Source organism: Leuciscus leuciscus, assembly GCF_965113295.1.
Source record: "Leuciscus leuciscus genome assembly, chromosome: 17".
Classification (NCBI taxonomy): Eukaryota; Metazoa; Chordata; class Actinopteri; order Cypriniformes; family Leuciscidae; genus Leuciscus; species Leuciscus leuciscus.
Window position 1 is genome coordinate 10,083,231 of NC_138741.1, and position 25,794 is coordinate 10,109,024.

The 25,794-nt window shown below is 36.2% G+C and overlaps 1 protein-coding gene across 9 annotated transcripts in view; it reads left to right on the top strand.

Moving 5' to 3' along the window:
* The first annotated feature begins 14 nt into the window (after positions 1 to 14).
* The window catches only part of dtnbb (dystrobrevin, beta b), a 45,011-nt gene continuing 19,231 nt past the window's right edge, over positions 15 to 25,794 (top strand). For 2 of the 9 annotated variants that reach the window (XM_082143264.1, XM_082143265.1), the window contains exons 1-10: positions 1,662 to 2,429; positions 4,738 to 4,790; positions 5,833 to 5,900; positions 8,876 to 8,956; positions 9,124 to 9,337; positions 10,490 to 10,575; positions 11,569 to 11,723; positions 11,846 to 11,951; positions 12,109 to 12,275; positions 15,459 to 15,583. In XM_082143264.1, coding sequence (XP_081999390.1) covers positions 5,834 to 5,900; positions 8,876 to 8,956; positions 9,124 to 9,337; positions 10,490 to 10,575; positions 11,569 to 11,723; positions 11,846 to 11,951; positions 12,109 to 12,275; positions 15,459 to 15,583 — 1,001 coding nt within the window. In that variant the 5' untranslated portion in view covers positions 1,662 to 2,429; positions 4,738 to 4,790; position 5,833. Of the gene's footprint in view, positions 2,430 to 4,737; positions 4,791 to 5,832; positions 5,901 to 8,875; positions 8,957 to 9,123; positions 9,338 to 10,489; positions 10,576 to 11,568; positions 11,724 to 11,845; positions 11,952 to 12,108; positions 12,276 to 15,458; positions 15,584 to 25,794 lie in introns of all 9 variants that reach the window. The other 7 variants (XM_082143268.1, XM_082143272.1, XM_082143266.1 and 4 more) reach the window with 7 other exon arrangements.

Here is a 25,794-nt window from a genome sequence, read left to right on the forward strand (position 1 = left end):
ATCAATTTTTGTTTTTAATGTCTGTCTAGTTAAGCAAAGTAATATATTTTAAGTAATATATTTTAATAAAAAGAAGTCTATATACAAATCATTTTACGAAACATTTAAGAAACAGGGTATTTACTATATCTTTATATTGGCTGTCCCATTTTGGTATACCTTTGTCTGAACTAAGTGTACAAACTTTTTACACATTTTTTTGTACCAGGGCCCTTGTGATAGTCTTTTTGTGTGGCTAGTTTTGCCTGCAATGAATTGATGTTCCCTCACAGTGAATTTTTAATTGACTAATAATATCTGTGTGACACTTACAGCTCACTTTATCGATTACTCGAAGTCTAGCTTATTACAGAAAGAAAAAAAATCCATCAGGTTATAGTGTTTGTGTTGTATGAATAACATTTACTAGCGTGGTGGTGGGGTTGTGCTGAATGTCTTTGGGTGTGAGATTGTTTTTCGGGTAACTGGTTTTCAATGGGTAAATTATCGCTTTCATTTGCATATATATACATATGCAGCATATAAACATTCAAGAGACTCATTGAACACAACTGTGATACTTCCATTTATATTAGGCCTTAGAACTGATTTGAATCTTTAAAAACTTTGGAAATATTTTAATTTGTCAGACCTTGAAAACACCAGTGGTTGACTGTCGTTGTTTATTTACTGCTTTCATTTCATTTGATAAAGTTGCAATGCATGACTTACCACTGCCTCTGTCCCCAACCTTATATGCCTGTGACATTTTACAAAACACTCTGATTTTTAATTAATGAGTCAATGTTTTCCACTGCGGAACCGTGAAATAATACGATTGTGATTCTTAGTGCAGGAGGTGTTGGTATTCCAGAACACAATGTGTGTTATTTTATGTTTTAAAAGTCAAATATTTTATGTAAAATAAAGGTGAATGTAAGATAGTCATTGTAATCAGCACTTGTAAGCAAAGTGTATTTTATCAAGAAACAATATGAATAAAATGCTGTAAAACAAATGCAGTGATGGGGTATTTTTGATGTAATTCAGCTGATTTTCAATATGGTACGGCTTTTATTGCTTTTACTTTGTAATTATAAAAAATATTAAGAGAAACACAAATTTTCACTAAAATATTATTTTAATTAGCAAATTAATTAAGTGCCAGGTGAAATGGTGAACAGGTGATTCTCTTGATTTTTAGCAATGGAACACTGAATTGACCAACCAGAAGCCGGTGGCCAGTTCTGCTTATATCTTAAAAGTTAGTCATCTAAAATTTGTCTTCAAGACTGATCAAAACTTTTTAAAGACTGATACATAAAAAAGGTAGATCAATCTAATCTGAATTGGACAAGTTAGACAGATGATCTCTTGGTTAACTGCCAGTTGGTCAATAGTTATTTAAGAAACAATCTTAAAATAGTGGCTAAATCTATGCAACTGGTCTCTGGACTGGAACTATACGTTTTATAAACCCAGCCATATAACATCCAAAATGTCATCAAAATTGCATGTCATCAAAACATCACATTATACATAAAAGCTTCACATGCAGTTTAAAGAATATGCCATTAATAATAGGCTAAATTGACTAAAAATGATCAGTTGACTTAACTTAAAAAAGTGAGGAAATCTGTTGCCTTAAAATTAAGTAGTAAATAAACGTAATGCGTAATAAAAAAATTAATAAAAAAAACAGGTTATGTGGGATTGTCAAGTTCACATAACTTCATTTTTTCAATACACATGAAGTTTATTTACTTAATAATTTTAAGGCAACGGGTTTCCTCAATTTATTTAAGTTAAGTCAACTTATCAGTTTTTACACTGTTATGATTATAACAATGTACCATATTTTCCACCAAAATAGCATAATTTTTATGCCTAGGTTAGAGGACTTTTATTCTGTTTTGTTTAGCACTATATTAAGGCCCTTTAGATATATAAACATCTTCTTTATGTGTCTGACGTAGACATAATAAGCATAAATGCAGAATACAGCTGCTCAATATTTGAGCTAGCACATTGCACAGCATTGCATAAAACTAACGGTCCGGCTGATGGCTTTGTAATAATCGTGCATATGAAGAGCAATAGTGATGCACCAGTAATGGGAAAGGCAGGAGTGCTCTGCTGTCCTCTGCTGTTGGCTGATGCTCAGAGAAGCGCTCGCGCAGCCTGTGCTGCAGTTCCTACAAGACCGAATCAAACGGAACCAACGGTAACCACGGCACAAATGTGACGATGGGGAAGCGCAGCGCTACCCAATTGCGTATTATTAGGTCGGTGATTGTAAGTCTATATTAAAAAAAAAAGAAAAAAAAGTGAAACTAAAGACAGCTATGATGAAGATGATGATGATACACCAGGAATCGAGTGCGAGACCGTTGATCGCTCTCATCAGATGCTGATGATGGTCGCGCGACCTGCGTGATTTCCTCTCGCTGGTAAGATCATCCGCTTATGATTCTTTCACATTCAGATGCAAATACAAACAGGGCACACGACCAAACGCGTCCTCAGAATATCATCTTGTGGATCTGTATGTATTTATGCACCTGATAGCATCTTATTTATTTAACATTCAATACATAATATAGTTAAATTTTTTAATAAGGCAGTATGTATTATGCTTAGACGTTGTCATTATGGGTGTAATGCTATTTTAAATAGGCTATGAGTGTTTGTACAGAGTGTATTTCCGATGGTTAATCAAAATCCTCACGTTGAGTCACGTCAAAGCGCGAGTCATTGTAGAGGTGCGGTGTATTACTTCTATCTTCTACAGTGGGCCTTACATTCACTCACTCAGTAGTAGCACTGCAAGATGCGATTAGACTAGCAAAACGGACGGGATGATTTGAAGCCAGAAGTCATAACGTCAGCAGTGTCTTTTACGGTCAGGAATGACATAATGCTTTCTAGTGGTGTTTTTGAACGAATCGGTGCCTTTGAGCGAATCTTTTATGTGAACGAATCTTGTTCACTTCCATGCACTGACTCACATATTTTTGGTTCACTGAAGTTTCTCCCACTGCCTTCCTGACACTAAAGTCAACATGAAATCAAAATGGATTTTTTTTTTTTTTTTGGAATATTGCAATATTATAAATTATTTATCTGTTATTCATGTGACCTCATTATCTTTAATCAAAAATAACTTTCTTTCGTCTCTTCTCTTCTCTTATGATGTGTTTACTGGTGTGAGGGCGGGACACCCAGGCTGTCACTCACATGAGATCACAGCAATAGCAAATGTAGTGTTGTCAAAAAATATAGATTTTTCGATACATATCGATACTAAAATATATGAAACTAATTCATTTTATGCAGAACAGACACGATACCATCTGCGCTTTATCGCGCTCTCTCCTCTCCGACAGCGAGTTGACACCGGTTGACACACAAACCTGCCTCCCCTCACTCACTTGTTTCATTTGCTCCGCATGAATATTGTTGGTGTTGCAGGGCTTGAATTTCGTCGTAGGATTGTGCGTATTGCGCACAATTTTAGTCAGTCATGCAGATTTTGTGCTCACACCCAAAGAGTTCTTTTTCGCTGCTTATTGCACTTAAACAGTCAAATAGGCTACACACACAAAATAATGTCAAAATGCCGGTCTTGGCAAGTATTCACGTAAACACGGTCAGTTATGTTTTACGAGAGCATAAATAGTTGAAAAAGAAAACGCATGTGTAACAGTATAATGGATCTGTGCGTCGCAGCCTTATATACATAAAATGGCAGATTTTCCACATGGTATCGATGTTGTAAATGCTGAGTGGCTAATTACTTTGAAAAAGCTCTGTATATAAATATATGATAGATAAAGATTTGGCAGAAATAGTAGACCTAAAATAAAAAATAGAAATATGCTATTCTTAATTCAGTCGTTGTTTTGTAGACTCACAGCTGAACAGGACAAAACATTTTGTTATGAATCAACTTGATCGTGGATGAACTGAATGTATCGCATGATTTCAGTTTTGCTCTGCATTTTTGCGAAAATAAATCTGCATTTTTGTAACTTTTAGAAACGCTTATATTTAAACACTCTCTTTGTAGATTATACACATTTTTTAATTATAAAAAGTCTTGTTTAAAAAGGTTGTGAATGGGTGAGTGAATGATTAATGCATCACTCACACAACTTGTAACCTGCACAAATGGTCACTGAATTAGTAAATGAATGAGAACAAATGTTTTTGTTGAAACGATTCACAAGTTGAGTCAGTTGAATAAAAAAAAAAAATCCCTTCCGCTTATGGAAAAAGTAAGTAAATGTGACTTGACAGCTGATGTAATGCTTGATGTAAGTACTAGTTACTTGAGAGCAATAATAACTGCATATTACTTAAATATTATAGCTATATACTGTATATACACACACTGTCATTAAGTTGTTCCTGTCTCTGCACATTACTTTTATTCACCGCAAATGCTAATCTATTATATATTATAGTAATCCTTTTCACAGTCATTATAGTAAGAATTCTTCCTTCATTGCCGATGTGTTCTCTGCCTGTCTCTAAAGTGGCTCCTTAGCGGCTCTTGTTTCATTAGCTCTCAGGATGCAGCCTGTACAGACACTATTGTCATACATAATCAGCACTTGCATAGAGCAAGAGAACTCAAATGCCCTTTTGTGAACTGGGGATTTATTCCAGGGTTTATTTTTGTATCTGTGTGTGGGTTGGATTGGGGGGAGGGGTATTTCCCCAGATGTCAACATCAAAATGTTTTTCCTTATGTAGGAGCTTCCTGGTTCCTTTGCATCACCTTCTCTGAGTCCCAGCCAACCTGACAGGTGAGTAATAGAGTGTTCAGGAGTTTCCATGGACTGAAGAAATGCATGAGTTTGCTAAAGCCAGTCAGTCACCGTGATTTTGCCAAGTTAAAACATGTTCCTGTCCGAACAACATTCCTATCTGAAAATTTAGTGCTAACCACTGATCTATATAGAGAGCTGGGTTGCTCATGGCGTCATAAAAAAAAGTTAAGCCACTGTATTCCCTCACATTCTATTGAATTAATTGGAAATCATCTGATTTTAATGAGAAAACATTACCTAAAGAGTCAGCGTTTTTATATCTGAGATCTCCCTGTATATTCATACAACGCAAACGTCCTAAACATTTAAATGGTTATTTGTTTAAAGCTGGGACTTTCCCCTGCTTATTAAAAGTTACGTTCATCTTCATTACAGTAGCGAATATCAGCTGACGGACGAGACACCTCAACATTTTGTATTACAAATGTCAAAATAATTGTAGTGGATACAGATTTATGCTTTGTAAGGCATGTGCACACAACTTAATTCGTCATGTAGGCTTCACTGTGGTTATGAAATTATTTTGTGTTATAGCTATAATGTTGTTTTTATTCTTACAGTAACTAAATTATTCTAAGTGTTTTAATCAACAGCATGTATTTCGAAGCAGTAAAGTTAACGACTTAAACGTTGGTTAAATGAATAATTAGCTCAACAATAAATACAAATAACACTTAGTTCATATGCAAACTGTCATGCTATAAAAAGCCATAGAATTTGAGCTGATTGGTTGATTGGAATGTTGATCCAGGAATATGAATGTGGAATATAGATTGAGTCTTGCTTAAAGCCTTGATTAAAACTATTAATTTAATAGCTGTATTGCTGTTGTTTCTTTTTAGCTGTACATTGCTAATTGCTACATTGACATTTCTTTGTAAATTATTTATGAAATACATTTAAAATATTTGCAGGCACATATTCAAATGCTATCTTGTGATTTTTTTTGTTAGTGTGAGTGTTCGTAATGAGGCCGTGGTTAAGCTGTGGTATTAAATGGACTGTTTGTGTTGTGTAGAATGATTGAAGAGGGAAGTAAAAGCAGCAAGTCCATGGTGGAGAAGAGACAGCTCTTCATGGAGATGAGTGAGTTGCTTTCAGAGTTAACAACATTTCCTGCACAATTCACCACACACGCATACACAGAGGCCTTGTCGAATCCTATTCACCCTTCACTGCCACAGGGCAATAGACTGGCACAATCTTCGTCTCTGGTTGGAAGGAAAAACTGATTTTGAGAAAACACCAGAACCAGGTTGATGGACAAATTAAAACTATGCAGTACAAATATTACATAGCTGCTTTACTGTATATATTAACAAAGTACGAGAGTATTTTTGTGCATATCATAGAATACACATTTCTGAAAAGATAGATCTCCCCAAAATAAAATTCTATCATTTAGTCGAACCGCACCAGAGTTCGTTTGCAAGGTGACTGAGACCCATGTTTTCAGGGGGCTCGGTCCGCTTGTTTGGTGCTCACCAGGGTTTGGATGGCAGTGTTCACGCTTATTCAAATGAACCGCACTAACAGAGCAATCGCACCAGTAACATCTTCGAAACACAAATGAAGATATTTTTTATGAAATCTGAGAGCTTTCTGTCCCTCCATTGAACTCTCCAGACAGTCTCTAGGCAACTAAGACTTCGACACTTTAAAAAGAGGCTTAGCCCATATTTTCTGAAGAGACTCGATCACTTTATATTATGAACAGATTTAATTAAGGCTTTTATTCACATTTAAACATTGATCGGTGAACATAAACAGAAGCTCAACCGAACCTGCTTGATGTGCAAAAACAAACCTCTTACTCAGCACTGCGTAACACGAGACTGAACCTCATTGGTTCTTAATGTAGAGGCTCAAACGTGCTGTGTAACACGAGAATGAACATCATTGGTTCTTGCTGAAGCACAAACGCACTGCGTAACACGAGAATGAACCTCATTGGTTCTTGCTGAAACTCAAATGCGCTGCATAACACAAGAATGAACTTCATTGGTTCTTGCTGAAGCTCAAATGTGCTGCATAACACAAGAATGTTATTTTTGTTATTTGAATGTTATTTACGGTTCTTATGTTATTTACGGTTCTTGCTGAAGCTCAAATGTGCTGCGTGACACGAGAATGAACCTCATTGGTACTTGCTGAAGCTCAAATGTGCTGCATAACACAAGAATGTTATTTTTGTTATTTGAATGTTATTTATGGTTCTTATGTTATTTACGGTTCTTGCTGAAGCTCAAACGTGCTGCGGAACTCAAGAATGAACCTCATTGGTTCTTGCTGAAGCTCAAACGTGTTGCATAACACAAGAATGAACCTCATTGGTTCTTGCTGAAGCTCAAACGTGCTGCGGAACTCAAGAATGAACCTCATTGGTTCTTGCTGAAGCTCAAACGTGCTGTGGAACTCAAGAATGAACCTCATTGGTTCTTGCTGAAGCTCAAACGTGTTGCGTTACACGAGAATGAACCTCATTGGTTCTTGCTGAAGCTCAAACGTGTTTCATTACACGAGAATGAACCTCATTGGTTCTTGCTGAAGCTCAAACGTGTTGCATTACACAAGAATGAACCTCATTGGTTCTTGCTGAAGCTCAAACGTGTTGCTTTACACGAGAATGAACCTCATTGGTTCTTGCTGAAGCTCAAATGCGCTGCATAACACAAGAATGAACCTCATTGGTTCTTGCTGAAGCTCAAACGTGTTGCGTAACACGAGAATGAACCTCATTGGTTCTTGCTGAAGCTCAAACGTGTTGCATTACACGAGAATGAACCTCATTGGTTCTTGCTGAAGCTCAAACTGCTGCGTAACACGAGAATGAACCTCATTGGTTCTTGCTGAAGCTCAAATGCGCTGCATAACACAAGAATGAACCTCATTGGTTCTTGCTGAAGCTCAAACGCGTTGCGTTACACGAGAATGAACCTCATTGGTTCTTGCTGAAGCTCAAACTGCTGCGTAACACGAGAATGAACCTCATTGGTTCTTGCGGAAGTTCAAATGTGTTGCGTAACGAGAATGAACCTCATTGGTTCTTGCGGAAGTTCAAAAGTGTTGCGTAACGAGAATGAACCTCATTGGTTCTTGCTGAAGCTCAAACGTGCTGCATAACACAAGAATGAACCTCATTGGTTCTTGCTGAAGCTCAAATGTGTCGCGTAACGAGAATGAACCTCATTGGTTCTTGCGGAAGTTCAAATGTGTTGCGTAACGAGAATGAACCTCATTGGTTCTTGCTGAAGCTCAAACGTGTTGCGTAACACGAGAATGAATCTTATTGGTTCTTGTTGAAGCTCAAACGTGCTGCATAACACAAGAATGAACCTCATTGGTTCTCGCACGTCAAGCAAACATGCTGAAGCTTCCGTTTACCACAACTGATATGCGAGTTGATGAATGTTTATATGTGAATAAAAGCCTATATTCAATCTGTTCATCATAAAGCGATCGTGTCTCTTCAGAAAATTTTGACCAAACCATTCAATTCATATAGATTAGTTTTACGATCTCTTTATAAACTTTTTGAAGTGTCCATAGTAGTTGCGTAGCTGTCAATGGAAGGAATGAACAAAAGTCTTACGGGTTTGAAACGACATGAGGGTGAGTAATTAATGAATTTTCACTTTTGGGTGAACTATCCCTTTGGCCTTTTTTATGCCTTTATTGGATAGGACAGTGTAGAGATCAGACAGGAAAGTACGGGGTAGAGAGAAGGGTACGGGATCGGCAAAAGACCTCGAGCTGGGAATTGAATGTGGGTCGCCAGAATCACAGCTGTGCTATATATGTCAGAGCACTGCCCATGAAGCTATTGGCTCTTTGTTTGCCGACAAAATTTTGCCAAGAATTGGCTAATGTGACAGGTGGTGGATTTTTGTCATTTTGGAGCTTGACAGCCTGGATCCTTGTTTACTTTATTGTTATGTTCCTTGGAAGAAAGAAAGTCATACAGTTTGGAACAACAAGAGGATGAGTAAATAATGTCAGATTTATAATTTGAACAAGGGACTTCTGAAAGTGACAATACTGATGCATGCAATTTTCCCCAGGGGCACAAAACTTTGATGTAATTCGCCTCTCAACATATAGGACGGCATGTAAGCTACGATTTGTTCAGAAACGATGCAACCGTAAGTCCCTTTTACAAGTTCTCTTTACTTTAAAATGCCATATTTATGTATTTTGTGATGTATGAAGTCACTTTGGTTGTATATCAAGTACATTTGTTCTACTATGTGAAAAAAAAATAAAAAATCTTGTTTTTCATCATCTCATTTGTGTACTTTTCCGGTCGTAGTTCACTTGGTGGACGTGTGGAACATGATCGAAGCTTTCCGTGACAATGGGTTGAGCACATTAGACCATAACGCAGAGATTAATGTGTCACGCCTGGAGACCATTTTGTCCTCCATCTTCTACCAGCTCAACAAGAGGCTGCCCACCACCCACCAGATAAACGTGGAGCAGTCCATCGGCCTGCTGCTAAACTTCATCGTGGCCACTTATGACAGGTGTGTTGTCAGTGAGGGAGATTTGTTTTTCTCTCAGGGGGTCCCTTGTGGCAGTATGTCCCTCCAAACCTGATGGACTGTGAGTCATATGCATCGTGACAAGAGTGAATGTTTGGAAGGCATATGCTCTTTTCCAAATCATAGTGAGCCGCCTACGGAGGCAGCATTTTAAGGCACCGTTAACACGCTTCCGACGTAAAGGCTGCTCAAAAAGGTAGATAGCTTAATTATGTTACTTACTAAGATATTGCACCTCATTATGGTAAAATGTAAAAGATCTGGTCACATTTACTTTTGTTCAGCACAATATCTTGTTTTTATTTCCTCTTCATGTCATGTGAGGGGCTTTCTACTATAAATAAAAATAAAACACTAAAATCAAAAATCAATCATTGTTAATGGTGCAACATTATAATGTACAGTATGAAAAGTGGATATTTGGATAATCATTTTCACATTTGCAAGATTACATTTAACAGTGTTATTAAATTATCTCAATCAGGGTTGACAGTATTACATTTTTTTTATTTTTTTTTATTTACACTAAGCATACTAAAGTTAAAAACGGACAAACAGTAATTTTTTTTTTTTTTTTTATGACAAAAAAAGTGGACTCAAATGAATTAGTGAGTCGTTTTTGAACCGGTTCATTTACATGAATCATTCAAACGAACCAATTCACTGAATCAGACTTTTCAACACTACAAATCAGCTAGAGGACATTTTAGCTTGCTTGGTTATAAAGCTGTGTGCGCGCGTGATGTGACAAAAAGGGCGATGGAGCTTTTTGTCATGCTGTTGAAAAAAGTAGCTAGCAACTGAAAAAGCTACACAATAAACAAAAAGAGCTGCTGTTTAGCTACAGAAAAATGTAGTTAAGTTTGTAGCATTGCTACTTTCAGTTAGGCTACTTACTTCCCAACACTGGACTGAAAAGTACCAATAAGGTGTTTGGCCGTGGTGTTGTGGGCCTGTTCTAACACTATTAACATGTAGTCAAACATGATATGTTTGCACACATTTTTCCAAAAGATTGTATATAAAGAGTATGAAGATTGGTGTAGTCCAAACATTGACTGGAATTTAAAGAACCCCATGGCTTTGAATTGTTATAACAGAATGTCTTCTGATAATGTGTTGTTTTTGTTTCAGTGAAGGCCATGGGAAACTCACAGTGTTTGCTATGAAGGCAATGCTAGCTACAATGTGTGGCGGTAAAATACTGGACAAATTACGTTGTGAGTATCATGCCTTTTTATACAGCTATTCAAAAGTAATAATTTTACAAAGACACTATGGATATTTTCTGTGCATTCATATGCTGTACATCATGTTATTGATTAGCATTGAATGTATTCAGGTAGTTAAATTGCTAAGTTGCTACATTTCTTTCTACTAAACTGTCAGTATTACTCAATTTTATAGACTAAGTTTATTAAAAGAGATTTGATATAAAATAAGTCTATTTTGGGGGCATATACACAAACTTTTAATTTAAAATTATACACAAGGGCTTTTATGCAAGACGTTTCACTGAGAGTTTGGCTCCCTCTTTTGTACATGATGTGTACTGAACCTAACATTAAATTCCCCAAAGAATCTAGGGATAGTTCACCCTAAAATTAAAATGTTGTCATCATTTACTCACCCTCAAGTTGTTCCAAAACATGTATGAATTTCTTTCTTCTGCTGAACACAAAAGAAGATATTTTGAAGAATATGGTTAACCAAACAGTTGATTGTCCCCATTGACTTTCATAGTATGAAAAAAAAAAAAAAAAACTGTTTGATTACTGACATTCTTCAAAATATTTTATTTTGTTTTAAGCAGAAGAAAGAAACTCATACAGGTTTGGAACAACTTAAATTATGATTTTTGGGTGACCTATCGCCTTAAATGTTTGCTGAATACTCATTAAAGGTATTAAAAGGCACCTTATCACTAATTTAAAATAAAAAAGATTTATTTTCATCCCACCAGTTATTTTAGCTGTATATGCAGTTCTGTTCAAAATGGTGCGCTTTGTTTGATGAAATCACACCAGTACAAAAGTGCTGTTTCATCATATTATATTATCTTGGAAATTTTTAGTGTGAAATAATAATGCATTTTTCCCCACACAAGTTTTCACTTTCATGGACCTTTTGGATTTTTAATTTTTTTTTAATTAATGGTTATAAATAATTATCCACAACATAGCATAACTTAAAATCACTTCTTTCTCTTTCAGATATATTTTCCCAAATATCAGACTCCAATGGGGTGATGGTCTATGCCAAATTTGACCAGTTCCTGAGGGAAGTGCTGAAGCTCCCCACGGCAGTGTTCGAGGGGCCTTCGTTTGGCTACACCGAGCACTCTGTGAGAACATGCTTCCCTCAGCAGGTGAGTACACTAATCTGCTTCAAATAACAGCTAGAGTCCCTTTAAAACGATCGGGATCTCATTCAACCTGTCTGGAAGACTTAGAGGCTTTCGCTGAGAGTGTCTTATCTGTGCTTTGCCAGAAGAAGATCTTGCTGAATACGTTTTTGGATGTGTTGATGGCAGATCCACCCCCGCAGTACCTTGTATGGCTACCTCTCATGCACCGACTCGCTAATGTAGAGAATGGTACGTGCTGCCGCTGCGATTGAAGGGTTGTGAGATTGTATGTGGGTTTTTAATAACTTATTTCCCATCGCCCACTACGTCTGGACACCTCACTCACAAAATATGACTAAAACAAGGTTTGCGAATGCCTGAAACCCTTTGTGCTGGTGTCCCACAGTCTTCCATCCAGTGGAATGTTCGTATTGCCGGAGTGAGAGCATGATGGGTTTCCGGTACCGCTGCCAGCAGTGCCATGGCTACCAGCTTTGTCAGAGCTGTTTCTGGCGTGGTCATGCCAGCGGCCCTCATAGCAACCAGCACCAGATGAAGGAGCACTCCTCATGGGTACGTACCGTCACTTTCAAGGGATAGTTCACCCAAAAATGGAAATTCAGCCGTCGTTACTCACCCTCATGTCATTATTTTCTTTCTTCCATGAAACACACACAAAAAATAGATGTTATGCATATTAACCAAGCTGTTCTTTGGCTTATAATGAAAGTGAATGGTGATTTATATTGCTCTAAAGTTACAATAAACGGTCCATAACGGTACATAATTATAATACTCTATATTCATAGTGGAAAATGGTTTTGTTAGAGGAATAGGACAAAATTGAAGTCATTAATCACAGAAGCCGTCTTAGGTTCAGCATAGTGCTCCAAGGAAAATTATTGGCTGAAACTGTAATTTCTGGACACATAATTAGACTTTATATTTGTCTATTTTGCTTAAAACACTGAATAACTCAAACAAATAACTAACTAATGTTAGCACATTTTATATAATGGCAGATTTACTAACAGCTTGAGCCAGCGCAAACCCTCTTTTGGCATTTAAAAAAACTACTGTCAAGATTTACTAAAGACACGCAGTGAAAAGGCGTGGATACAGTTATTTTTGTGGCTGAACTTATTGCATATGCATTTGTAGGAGTTTCCCTTTAAGACACAATATTTATGGGAGGAGAGTATTTTAATGAATCACGCAATGCGATTTACTTAGGTTTGCGCCCGTCAATTTACTGGTATTTGCGCCATTATTTAACGGCCAAAAAAAGCATGTCTTAAAACAGATGCTAATTTGCACTCCTCATGGTAGATTGCGTTGGTCATTATGGGAATGATCCGGCTGTGTCTGTGTTCTTTAATGTGTGCGTCGTCAGTAGATCACACGCAGGAACTTTCAACTCCCATCAGCGTTTTTTTGGAATAGGCTTTCATGCTAATTTGCCCTGTTTAATAAATCAGGCCCATAGTCTTTAAGAATACACAGAAAAGGTCAAATTTATGTTTTACATTTCTAAAGGAGAGATGGAAGGTTTGACTTTATTGAATAAAGAAAATAATACAGGTTTGGAATAATATCGGGGTGAATAAATTATGAAAATTTTTCTATTCCTGTAAAATACCAAGCTTTACATTCATTGATGTTCTCTAAAAAGCACAGGTATTTTTGAATAGCTTATAACTGCACAAAAGGGCAATGAATGAACATGATTTATACTACCGTTCATAAGTTTGGGGTTAGTAAGATTTTTTTATGTTTTTGAAATAAGTCTACATCTGATCAAGCATACAGTAAAAACAGTAAAGTTTAAAATAACTTTTCTATTTGATTATGTTTTAAAATGTAATGTATTCCTGTGATCAAAGCTGAATTTTCAGCATCATTACTCCAGTCTTCAGTGTCACATGATCCTTCAGAAATCATTCTAATATGTTGATTTACTGCTCAAGCAACATTTCTTATTATTATCAATGTAGAAAACAGTTGTGCTGCTTAATAATTTTGTGGATACAGTGATACATTTATTTTCAGGATCCTTTGATTAATAGAAAGTTGAAGAAAACAGCAGTTTTTAAAAATTGAAATCTTTTCTAACATTATAAATGTCCTAGCTGAATCAGTTAAAAGTATGAATTTATTTTTGAAAAATCTTTCTGACCCCAAACGTTAGTTTATTTGTTTATTGAAAAATTGTTTGGCCTTGAATCAGGGATGGATGAGCAGCAAGTATTTTGTTTTCTGTTAAACGTCATTCTTCTCTAATTCAGGATTTCAAGGGGGTTCATGTTTTTAAGCCAATGAGTTATATAGATTACATTTTTAATACTCAAGCGTTGTTCCAAAGCTCAGTCACACTGCTGGAAATTACAGCTTGGGAAACGATTTGCACTGCCTCCCAAATCCAATTATAAGAGTTTCCCCCTCCCTCGTTATTTCCACTCCGATAAAGATTTTTTTTCTAACCACAGAACAAGGATTTTGCTGAATCAAAGAGAATTTTTCATTAACTTATATGAAATAAATAAAAAATATATTTCTACATTAAATTATATCAAATGTTCCAGCTTCACATGGGAAGTAAGTCTGCGACTTTTTATGAACAGATCAAATATGTATTAATTCCCCTTTTATGCCACCAAACTACATATAATTGGATTCCATTCGATTATTTTTTTCAGAAATATACAGTACTGTATGTAACTGGGCTGTCATGATATCAGATTTTTCACACCACAGTTATCGTGGCCAAAAGAATTCAAGGTAACAATATATCGCGATATCTATAGAAACCTTGAAAAATCTGTCAAATTCATCTTTACTTTGTTTATTTTCTTTTTTTAGCCAGTGAATCACACCATTGCATACAATAATTGGGGATTTCTCTGGCTTTCTCTGGTCGGCTTTGACACTGCCTAAAAAAAAAAAAACAGGAGAGAGAAAATACTGTCAAGTTCAACAGTATTTAAATAAGCTTTAACAACACAACTAATACCTTAACCTGTTAACTTGCATCCTCATTTGGAACCCAAATCCAAGAAATGGCATATCCAAATTAAAATACATAGTTCATGAAGGCTTTGAACTTCAAACACTGTAGACTCATTTGAAAGAAAACATTTGGCAGCTTGTTGTTATATCGTCAGAATTAATTAAAGGGATAGTTCACCCAAGTTCATCATTTACTCACCCTCATGTTGTTCCAAACCTGTATGGATTTCTTTCCTCTGTTGAACACAAAATAAAATATTTTGAAGAATATGCGTAACTAAACAGTTTCTGGTCCCTATTGACTTCATAGTAGAAAAAAAAAAAAAATAATACTATGGAAGTCAATGGGCCCCACAACTGTTTGGTTACGGACTTTGGTTATTATCTTGAATGTTCAACAGAAGAAAGAAATTCACACAGGTTTGGAACAACATGAGGGTGAGTAAATAATGGCAGAATAATGTTCATTTTTGGGTGAACACATAGCAAGATTTTCATGCTATGTGATTTCATTTAGAGGAGACTAAAATGCTAACCATTTTAGCTTAGCACAGCGGCAAATTACAAATTATGAAAATAACGGCATATTTTACTCCAAAATCACGTTCTAGCATCAGTCGAATGATTGAAATAACTTCCGTCTGTGAACTGATGTGGCTTCTTTTCACAGACCGAGTCAGAAATTATTATTTTATTATATCATTTTTTGGTTGTCTTTAGTATTTTTTTTTGTTCCCGCTCGTTTTACAGAAGTCTCCAGCAAAGAAGCTCAGCCATGCCATCAGTAAATCTCTGGGCTGCATGCCGATGGGAGAGCCTCCTCATCCCGTGTTCCCAGAGGCAGCGGAAAGACCTCAGGACCTCGCACACACTACGTAAGTTCTCTGGAGTGCTTATCCAATCACATTCCCCTCTGCTTTCTCAGCTCTATACTACATCTCCTACATCTCATATCATTCATTCACTGCATTTCTGCGTGACTTTGACCAAACAACTCACATCGGCTACGGTATACGAATGCCAAGTTGATCCGGACAGGTCTTTCGGTTCGGTTTAGACTTCGCATGCACTTTTCCAAATGTGTATATTGCAGTCAGGTCATAATAATTGTAATCACGTCCTCTTGTCTGAAATTTCACAGCATTTGTTTCTTATTTCTATAGCGAGAGAGAATATTGATCTGCAGATCTGTCATGGGAAAGAAATGTAATTAGGAAATGCCAAGAAGAAAGATATTGTGTGTAAAAATACAGTATATGGGTACAGTTTTCTCGTTTACTGAATTATAAATATCGGGGAGCTGAATCAATCTTGCCAGACCTTCGCTCTCAGGAAACAGGCTCTGGTCTAGAAGTACTTTCATTAAATGACACGAACTTTGGGATTGATGAAGACCATAAAACTACAGAACATATGTGCCCTCCACTGGAGGGAAAGTGTAGCAGATTTACGGTGTTCATTTATGTTTCTGATGAAGTACCAGCGTTGTTTGATTATGAACCATGTAAAATACCAGTATTATCAGCTCTGATAAAAATCACATGATTTTATATCATCATGCACACAGTGTTTGAACTGTGGGTGAGGAAAATGAACAGCAGTAAACCAAAATGTTTCAATATGAATGTAAGTCATAATCCTTGTCTTTTTATGAAAATCATTGCAATCATCATATTCATAAGTTTTTTGTCAGTTTTGTAATGGCATATAATTTTAATGAAAATATCCCAAATAATCAAAAAAAAAAAAATCGAAACATTAAATTGATCAAAAGGGACAGTAAAGACATTTATAATTTTACGAAAGATTTCTGTTTCTATTAAATGCTGTTGTTTTGAACTTTCTCCAAGAATTCTGAAAAAAATAAATAAATTCAAAGCACTGCTGTTTTCAACATTGATGATAATAAGAAATGTTACCAAATCAGCATATTATATTGATTTCTGAAGGAATTTTTAAATAGAAAAGTTATTTAAATTGTAATATTTCACAGTATTTATTTTTAATAAATACAATCTGAATAGTAGTTTATGTATAATTCATTATTTTATGTGATTTTATACATTGCTAAAAAAAAAATCATCATTTAATAAAATAAACTGGTGGTCAGCATTAAGATCTGACCTTGAGGTTAGATGTGTCACCAACATCACAGCAGTCAAAACAAAGTGCATAGTGCTGTTTATAAAGTGCAGAAATATGATGTAAAAACAAGATTTACCAGTCCTTAGATGGCAGCCGGGCAGACGGTCTCCTGTGGGGACGAAAATAATAGCTGAAGTGCACAGTCATGCTCCAGTGGCATTTCTGAGTTGGCAGAGAATAGCTGCACTAAAACTGATGGAGTTTTAAATTTAATATGTACCTGAGGCATATCCCCTCGAGGATCCCGCTCTGCATCTTTATAGAGATATATAAGCTTTTTAAACCAAATGTTTCTCTCAGACATTCCCTTTGACCCTTTCTTTCTGCAGCAAAGGAATGCTGGATGACTGCCAACAAGACAGCTTACAACTTTTTTTTAAAAATCTATTCTTGTGTCACCTAAATCAATAGCAAAATTGATTACTTTCTTGATGCACGTTCCAACATTCCTGGTCTTATTGAACAATAGATTTTTGTACATTATTTCCAATTTTTTAAAGTTTGTATTCCTTTATATCCAATACTTTTCTCCACCTCTAAAATGACTTTACTTTTTTAAGGTACACTATAACACAATTTTTTAAATGAACAAAATGTAAATAATTAGTCAATATGTCATCAATCCTTCTTCCAAAACTATGGTAAGCCTATTATAAGTGTTTTTATTTTTGACCTATGAGGATGTTTTTAGCAGGAAATTGCGTCACTCACTCGTGCGTGTTCGTCATATCCATAAATAGAGAAAAGCTGCTCCGGCTACTTTGAGTAGCATAGGTTAGTTGTCAACGAGCGAGAAACCTCCGGAGAATCACCCGTTTAAAGAAAGGTGTCGAACAGAGGAGAGTCTGCTGGCAAAACAGGAATGCGACAGAGCTCGTAATAAAACATGAATCAACATTGACTTAGCTTTTCAGGGATGGCAAGAACTGAGGGATTCGAAATGTTGTAAAAGCAATGTGGAGATGGTGTTTTTATTACTCAACAGGCGAGTAAGGTATTTTATTGAACAGAAAAAATTACCATATGTAGTTCTCTGACAGAGTTCATTGTCTATTGTGAAGGGTCATTTCATTATGGGTTATTGTAGCTCTGTGCTGGAATTTATTTTCAAGGAAATATTGTGTCTATTAATAGGTAAAGCTATACGTTAGCTAGTCAGATTGAGATCTTTGCAATTGAAACTGGTTTTATCTCTAAGCCTCTTTATTAGCAGGATTACCACATTCATCCGCACAGTCACGCAGAGCCGAAGCACAAGCATAACAAATTTCTTCCTCAAAATGCATGCAGTTTTATTTTTTAACCACTAGAGGGTGGTCACATATTGTACATTTAACTGACGAATCATGAATTCTCTTTTTACTTAGCAACCTTTCTCCTCCATCCACCAGTCACCATTCTGGTGTATACTGTACTATAATGCCCACTTTCATAATCCAATTAATTTCTGTTGGATTAAATAAAGTACAGTGTGTCATTTTTTTCCTGTTTTACTCATTTTTTGTTACCTTAAAATAGATTGCGAATAGCATATCATGTTGTCTGTAGAGTCAACTATAAACATTTAAAGTGTACTAATTAATTTCGGCTTATGAATCATCAGACATATTGACATACTTTATACTGACACCTAGTGGAGTGGATGTAGAATCACGTCAGAACAAAAGTTTGTGATCTGAGTTCTAGTTGCTTACTAGTCAACTAGTTTAGATGTTCTTTTAAAAATATATATATATTTAGCTTTAATGTTTTTAGTGACAATACTCTGAAGGGAATGACTTCTCAGATAAATTTTTTGAATGTTTAGTACAGAAAAACTCAAACTCATCCCCTTTAAAGGCCTGCCAGACAGTACATTCAAGCTTAAAGCCTATATAGCAGAACATTTACTGGCTTCAACAATAATTTTTCATTTGACTTCAAATTGTCTGATTTTATTGTACCCATTATCTGCATAATCTCTAGGTTTCAATTTTGTGTGTTGACTTTGGTTTTGTACAATAAAGCTATACTGTATTTAGCCTACATATTTTCTGAATATCTTTAAGTCACCCAGTTCAAAGGCTGCACGTGTTTAATCTGCACTTTGAAATCTAACAATTTAGACTTTGTCTCTTACCAGTCTCAGCTTACGCCACTTCAGTTCTTTTGATGATTCCAGTGGTGTCCCTCTTGGGCCCTCTCTAGTTTACGAGGTAGGGCTGGAACTGCAGTCCAGGATTATCAGTCACCGTCCGCTCTCGGGTCCAAGAGGCACATCCAAGGAATCCTGCCGACAACGCCAAATTGTTATGGCAAACAATTTTCTATTACTGAATAAGAGACAAACATGTAACAATTGTCTTTTAAAGATGAATTATTCCCTTGCAAGGAAAGGTCAGCAATCATACAGTCATACAAAGTGCCTGCAGGGTGTGACCATAAGAGACGGGCATCCTTCCTTCTTTATAGTCCCTACTCCCCCAAGGTTATTTCTCTAGGACAAATGAAGATACTTCTTAGCCATAACTAACACTTCGTTAGGACAAATAAAGATACTTCTTAGCCATCTTATCCTGCTACCTTTGAGTGGAGCCCCTCTGTCTCGGTCATAAATTCAATCACACATTACTTTTTGTCAAGTCACATATACAAGGTCATGCATATACATACATTCATAAGGGTTATTAACAGTTCTTTGATCCATCAATGTAGCAGAGAATCATGGGACTCCACATGTATTTTGTGCATTTTACTACCTTAATCTAATTACTATGAATTTAAAAAATGCACACAGATAGAACATATTACATTTCTTCCACAATGTATACATGCATATGGATGTCTAGGGCTTTTAATTTAGCATCTAACTTTTAAAAGCATGTGCATTCTGTTGGTTTTTATACAGAATATAAGATCTCTTTAAGATATCTTTAAGATCAAATATGTATTTTTGTACACTCCTGGTCAACAAAAAACACTAAGCTTTTAATTGTCTTAACTCAAATTATTGCTCAGGAAATTAGCAAAATTTAAGCAAATGCATTACTTAAAAAGTCATTGCTGTCTCAGAAAAACATCAAAGACAGAATTAAGTATTTGGCAGAATATGGGAAGTTCAGTGTGGAGTCATAATAATGAATCATAATGAAACACGAGTTGCATGGCTATGCTCCAGAGCGGCGTCTTCGAAAATCTGCTGGGAAATATAATTATAAATGCATCTCTAGCACAGTGAAGTAGGGAGGAAGAGCTGTCATTGTGCGAGGAGCCTTTTTAGCTGCCGGTATTGGTGAGCTACTTCACTGTGAAAAGTCATTTAATGCTTTAAAGTACAGGCGAATATTGCAGAATGGCTTGCTTTCCACAATTGAAAAGTTTTCTAAAGAAAACTAATGAGGGGAATGATCAGATTTTTTTTTTTTTTCTCAAAACAATACAATACTCCTACTCAAATTGCAAAGACTACCAAGAAGTTGCTTGAGAACATTGGTCAGAGTCCAGATTTGAATCTTATCGTGAAAATTTGGTCTCGCATTAAACTAACTGGGAGACATTCTTCAACTACTCATGAACTGTTTAACATTGAGTGGAACAACACTGACTCTTCTTCCTGTAAAAAGCTGTTTGCAAGTTTACCCACACGGCTTAAAACATTTAAAGAAAACAAAAGGAAAGGCTATTAGATGCTAAGTTACTTTATATACAGTATTTGTACAATTCTTGCTAATTTCCTGACCAGTGATTTGTGATTAAAATGGTTGAGCATTAAAAGACCCCAAATATTTTGCCGTTTTTGGCTTGGCCTCTTTTTTATACACATGAAGTGTATATGTTTCCTACCCTGGAAATCCAGAGTTCTCGCGAGAGCACAATTTGAATTTGCTCAGCGAGTCACTCTGGCATTGAGTAATGATGCTCATTAACTATGCCCTTTTATCTGAGCTGCACCAATCACATCGGGTTATCTGATATAGGCGGGCCAGAGGCGAGTTAAACAGATGACGACAGCGCTGCGACGTCGAAGTCATTAGTAAACATTGCAAGATGGCTATGGATGAACACCAGTTGTTTGAAACTGCTTTGGCCGCTACAATGAACGAGTTAGACTTGGCTTTTTATCTAAAAGAGGAACAGAAGACGGCGCTCGAATCGTTTCTTTGCATAGGACGTTTTTGCTGTTTCGTCGACCGGATACGGCAAGAGTCTAATACCAGTTAGCTCCGCTGGTAGCTAAGCGTATGGGGCTCTGGATACGTCACCCCGTGTATTGTTGTGATTGGTTGTAGTGTTATCCAATTGCGTGCAGTGAGATTTTCAAATGCATGCTTGGTGCCGCCCCTCGAGTTCTTTCGGATTTGGGTCTGGATTTCCAGGCTATACGTTTCCTTAGATCTGTTCTAAATTATATTCTAAACACAATTTTGTATGTAAATCAATGACAAAATAATGCATCATATCATGTTTAAATTTTACCATCTCATTAACAACTAGAATAGATTCAGGCTTAATGATGAGATTGCCTTTGAACTCACTGTGACCAAAGGGCACATTTGCCAGCTCGAGTTTCTTCTGCCAGCGTCGTCTATTTATAGTTCACATTCAGATTGCTAAGCAATTAAAACTGCTCTTGAAATATCCCTTTGTACCACTCAAATAGCATCAGCTTCAAATAGTCCTCGTGTGAATGACTTATAGCAATTTATTTTCAAATAACCCTTCCTATTTATGGATAAAGAGAGCAAGAGACTTTCGTAATGCTTTCTTCAATTGGCCGTGCGACAATTAGAGATGTGAACGAGTTGAATTAGAATAGATGAATATCAGAGCTTGATTACAATGCAGAGCACATTTTTTACACAATTTAAAGACATGAAATAGCATTCACAATCCATTTAACTTCTGTAATGTGACATATTTTGTAATGAATCAGGAATTAGATTAGAAAATGATGTAAGTGACAAGCAAAATTTCAGAGCCGAAGCAAGTTTTGATAAAAGACTAGAGACATACATTTCCCCCCTTTAATGTACACAGATAAATTCTTTAAAATAAGACGATTAACATGGTCACGCTTTAGATTAGGGTCCAATTCTCACTATTAACTAGCTATTAACTACAACTTTAGCCTCAATAAACTCCTAATTACTGCTTATTAATTGTTAAGGGATGTAGAATATGGTCATGCATGGTCATTTATAATTACTAATAAACACCCAATGTCCTAGTTGTCACGCTGGGTTCTCAAATGAGGACGATGGAGGCAACGGTTGACAAAATAATGCCGATTCGTATACAAGGTGCGAAACAGTGTGAACTAACACAATCACCGACAATGAACTGAAATGACGATGACGATGATGACTGGCAGGTGCGGGTAATGATGAAAGACTTGCAGGTGTGGGACAAGGAGGATGCTGGGAACTGTAGTGCAAACGGAGACTAACAGATGACGGTGACGATGACATTGACAGTGACAGTGATCGTAATGATAATGAACATTAATGCTAATGTTACCATTAATGCTAATGTTACCATTAACATATTACAAAAGTAAGAAAGAGGTTATGATTTCCTGTATGCATTAAACATGGACTCTGTGTGGCTTCTTCTTCTGTCACATATTGTCCTCCTAACTTATCTAAATGTAGTTTGAGGTGCCTGCGGGCCACTCCATCCCTTTAGTGCTAAATCAATCTCAAGCCTCCGGCGTTTGCTGTTTACTATGACTGTGGAATGTTACAATCCCACTTTTATGGACTTGGACAGATATTATGGTCTGTTCCATTAACCACCTCCCTCAGCTCAGAGATGAATGCATTCTTATATTGGGTATTGAAGGAAATGGTTCTGTTGTGTTAACTCTTATCAGTGTTGTCATGTTATATTATTAGTTAAACTTGGCAATGCGCATACTGTATTACTAACCTAGACTCATTGGAAACACATGCCTCTACCTTTACATTTTTGCTCCAAAAACGTATCTATACATATAATTCACTGAAATGATCACTAGAGGCAGTAAAATGGCAACACATTTTTGTTATTGGGGTAGATTTCTGTTATAGTAAACTTGCTCGATAGCTCACCTGGTACAGCATTGCACTTGCAATGTGGAGCGCTCAGAGTCCCATTAAACTCGAGTCAGTCAAAGAATTGTAAGCAAGCTAAAATGGCATACTTGTTTCAGTAAATGTGTTTATCTCTCGTTTGCTTTAGGTTGGGTTTAGTGGTGGCATATTATTTTCACATGCAATAGCGCATTATAGCGCCACTCACAGGACATTTAATTTCCGAACTGCTGTGATATGTACAACAAACCTACGTAATAGTGCAGGGATGACGTATTTTTGTTGGCTAATGCCTGGAAACGAGTAAGCATTTTAGCACTTCCGGTTCCATCGTCCCAAAGTCAATGTTTTTTTTAATGTGTTTTTGGTTAAATGTTTGAAATTAGGTTTATGGTGTTGTATAACTATTATTTCTCGAACTTTCAGTGATTATTTTGAAAGAGACTGAAAGAGTTGTCGGAAACTTAGTGATGGCGACGTTGAAGTCATGTGACTGGTGTAGTTTGATTAAAGCCTACATTTAGCTTTTGACTTCTGCCTATTGTATTTACTCTTCAAAATTCATAAAAGATGTGTTCATTTGTGAAGAATCGTAAGCTTTTGTTTGTCACAGACCTTATTTTCTGCAATAATCCAAAAGCCAATAGAAAATCCTATTGGGTATTTGTCGAGGGAATCAGGGTGATGTAAACTTCCAGGTTGGCCTATAAAAATTCATCATCCCTACGCCACTCTATGGCCCTGTCCCAAATGACACACTTCATGTGCACTTGCAGTCTTGTCTGTTATGTCCACAAGTCCGCAGGGTGTCCCATTTGTCATTTTAGGTTTCTTCGGTGGTCGTTGTAAGTTACTCTAGGATGTAACTCCTTCTGGCTGATATTTTATTCTGGATTTTTTCAATTGTAATTTATTCAAATTTCTTTAACCTAATTATTACACTATTATCATGATCCTCTATTATCATGAAAGCTCCACCCCGTTATGATCATCTCTTGTACTGTGTGCAGTTGGCAGATCAGTGTTACTGCCCCGTTACTGCCCCTCACAATTGGTCAGCATAGTGTTCATGTTGGCTTTGACCTCAATATGACATCCATCAACATGATCCTCCACATCCCACTGTCACAAGCTGCAGGCTGCCTGCTTCTGATTGGTCAGAACAGAGAGAATCATGTCTGCTTGATCAAACAGACACAGGAACTCTGTGACAGCCTTGTTGTTGTTGTTGTTGTTGTTTTTTTAAGTGAGATACATTTCTCTGATGACCTACTGGAATGTTGTTTTTCTGACAGCTGATGGCATATGAAGGCAAGCCTTTCAGAGTTCTTTAGGACATGCTGAACCTTAGGCAGGGACAGATGTCTGTGACTAATTTGCAGTGAATATAAATGAAACAAAATGGCGCAAAGCATATCGTTTTCTTGAACCGTCAACAGAATATCCGTGGGTTGTATGTAATGTTAAATGGGTTGATGGTACTCTTTTTTTTTTTTTTTTTTTTGCTCAGATCTATTGATCAATTAAAAAATGCAATCCATACATAAAACGTCTCGATTACACCTCTTCTATGAAGAAAATATTATTAGTTTATGAATTAAAAGTCATTTTGATATTTTTGACAAGTCGATAAGTGATACAACTGTCCTAAAATCTTAAACAGTGTGGCATAATCAATCAATAATTAATTATTAATTATTTTTGCTATATGTGAATAATATTGTTAATGTGAAAATACAATTAATATTACAGCATTTATGTGGAAAAACTTCACTCTGCCAAGTCAATGTCATGTGTTGGGCCTCCCCGAAAATGTATTGATGTTTAGGAATTGATCTTTGAAAGAAGAGAAAAAACACATACCACACCCCGGTTCTAAGCTACAAATGTTATTATTATTTTTATTTTATTGTATTTTTATTGTATATTTTTTTTTTTTTTTTTTTTTTTTTTTTTTTTTAATTTTTTTTTTTGTTTGTTTTATGTTCAGAAACAAATGTCTTATCAAGAGGGGCATACAAGGAAAACCTGTTGGGACTGATTTAAAGTATTGGCTGTGTTTGCCTTGTTTATCTGTAAAATTTCACATTGTGAAAAAGACAATAAAAAATATAAATTAAAAAAAAAAAAAAAAAAAAGAAAGAAGAGAAAAACTTTGTAAAAAATATATAAAAACTTTTTATTTTATTTTATGATGATTAAGATGCCATTGACCCCAATACAATTGTTCACTTTTGAACTATGAATTAGTTTGAGACCAAAAATGATCATTCACAACTAATTACATACTAGAGCACAGCACAATATTGCAAGTTTGCACTGATGCACAAGCAAAACAAGGCCAAGAATGAAGAAAGTCATTAAGGTCAATGTGCATACACCATTCCTCTTTCTTTTATTTGCTTAATCAGTATGAATTAATGCAGCTGAAATAGACAGTGACTGTAATAAACAGCCAAGGTCATAAAACACTGATGTTTCACTGCAGATGTGCGCCATGGTCCCAGAACCAGAGGCATAAACAGGCTGGAACTGGCAGGTCATGCATTGATAACTTTCAGCAGAGACGGGATATTAGATGCTCCATATTTCTCCAGCTCAGGCTCTGTGAAAGTACACACTTCATTGTAATTAACCAGAGGAGAAGAGTGGCTGTGAACGGCCCTTGATGTAATTCATTTGACCTCATAAAAAAGACGTGAGTGTGATTTTTGCCTCCCCCTCTGCTGTGGGCAGGACATCAGATGAGTGAATAAATCTACATTCGTAGCACGTCTGACATCTAAGACTTGTCAGTCTCTGGCTTTGAATCCAGCGAAGTTTGCTAATCATAGTTTAGAAGACGGTTTCATCCTGGTTTGATCTGCTTTGAGTGGTTGGAGATTAGCTCA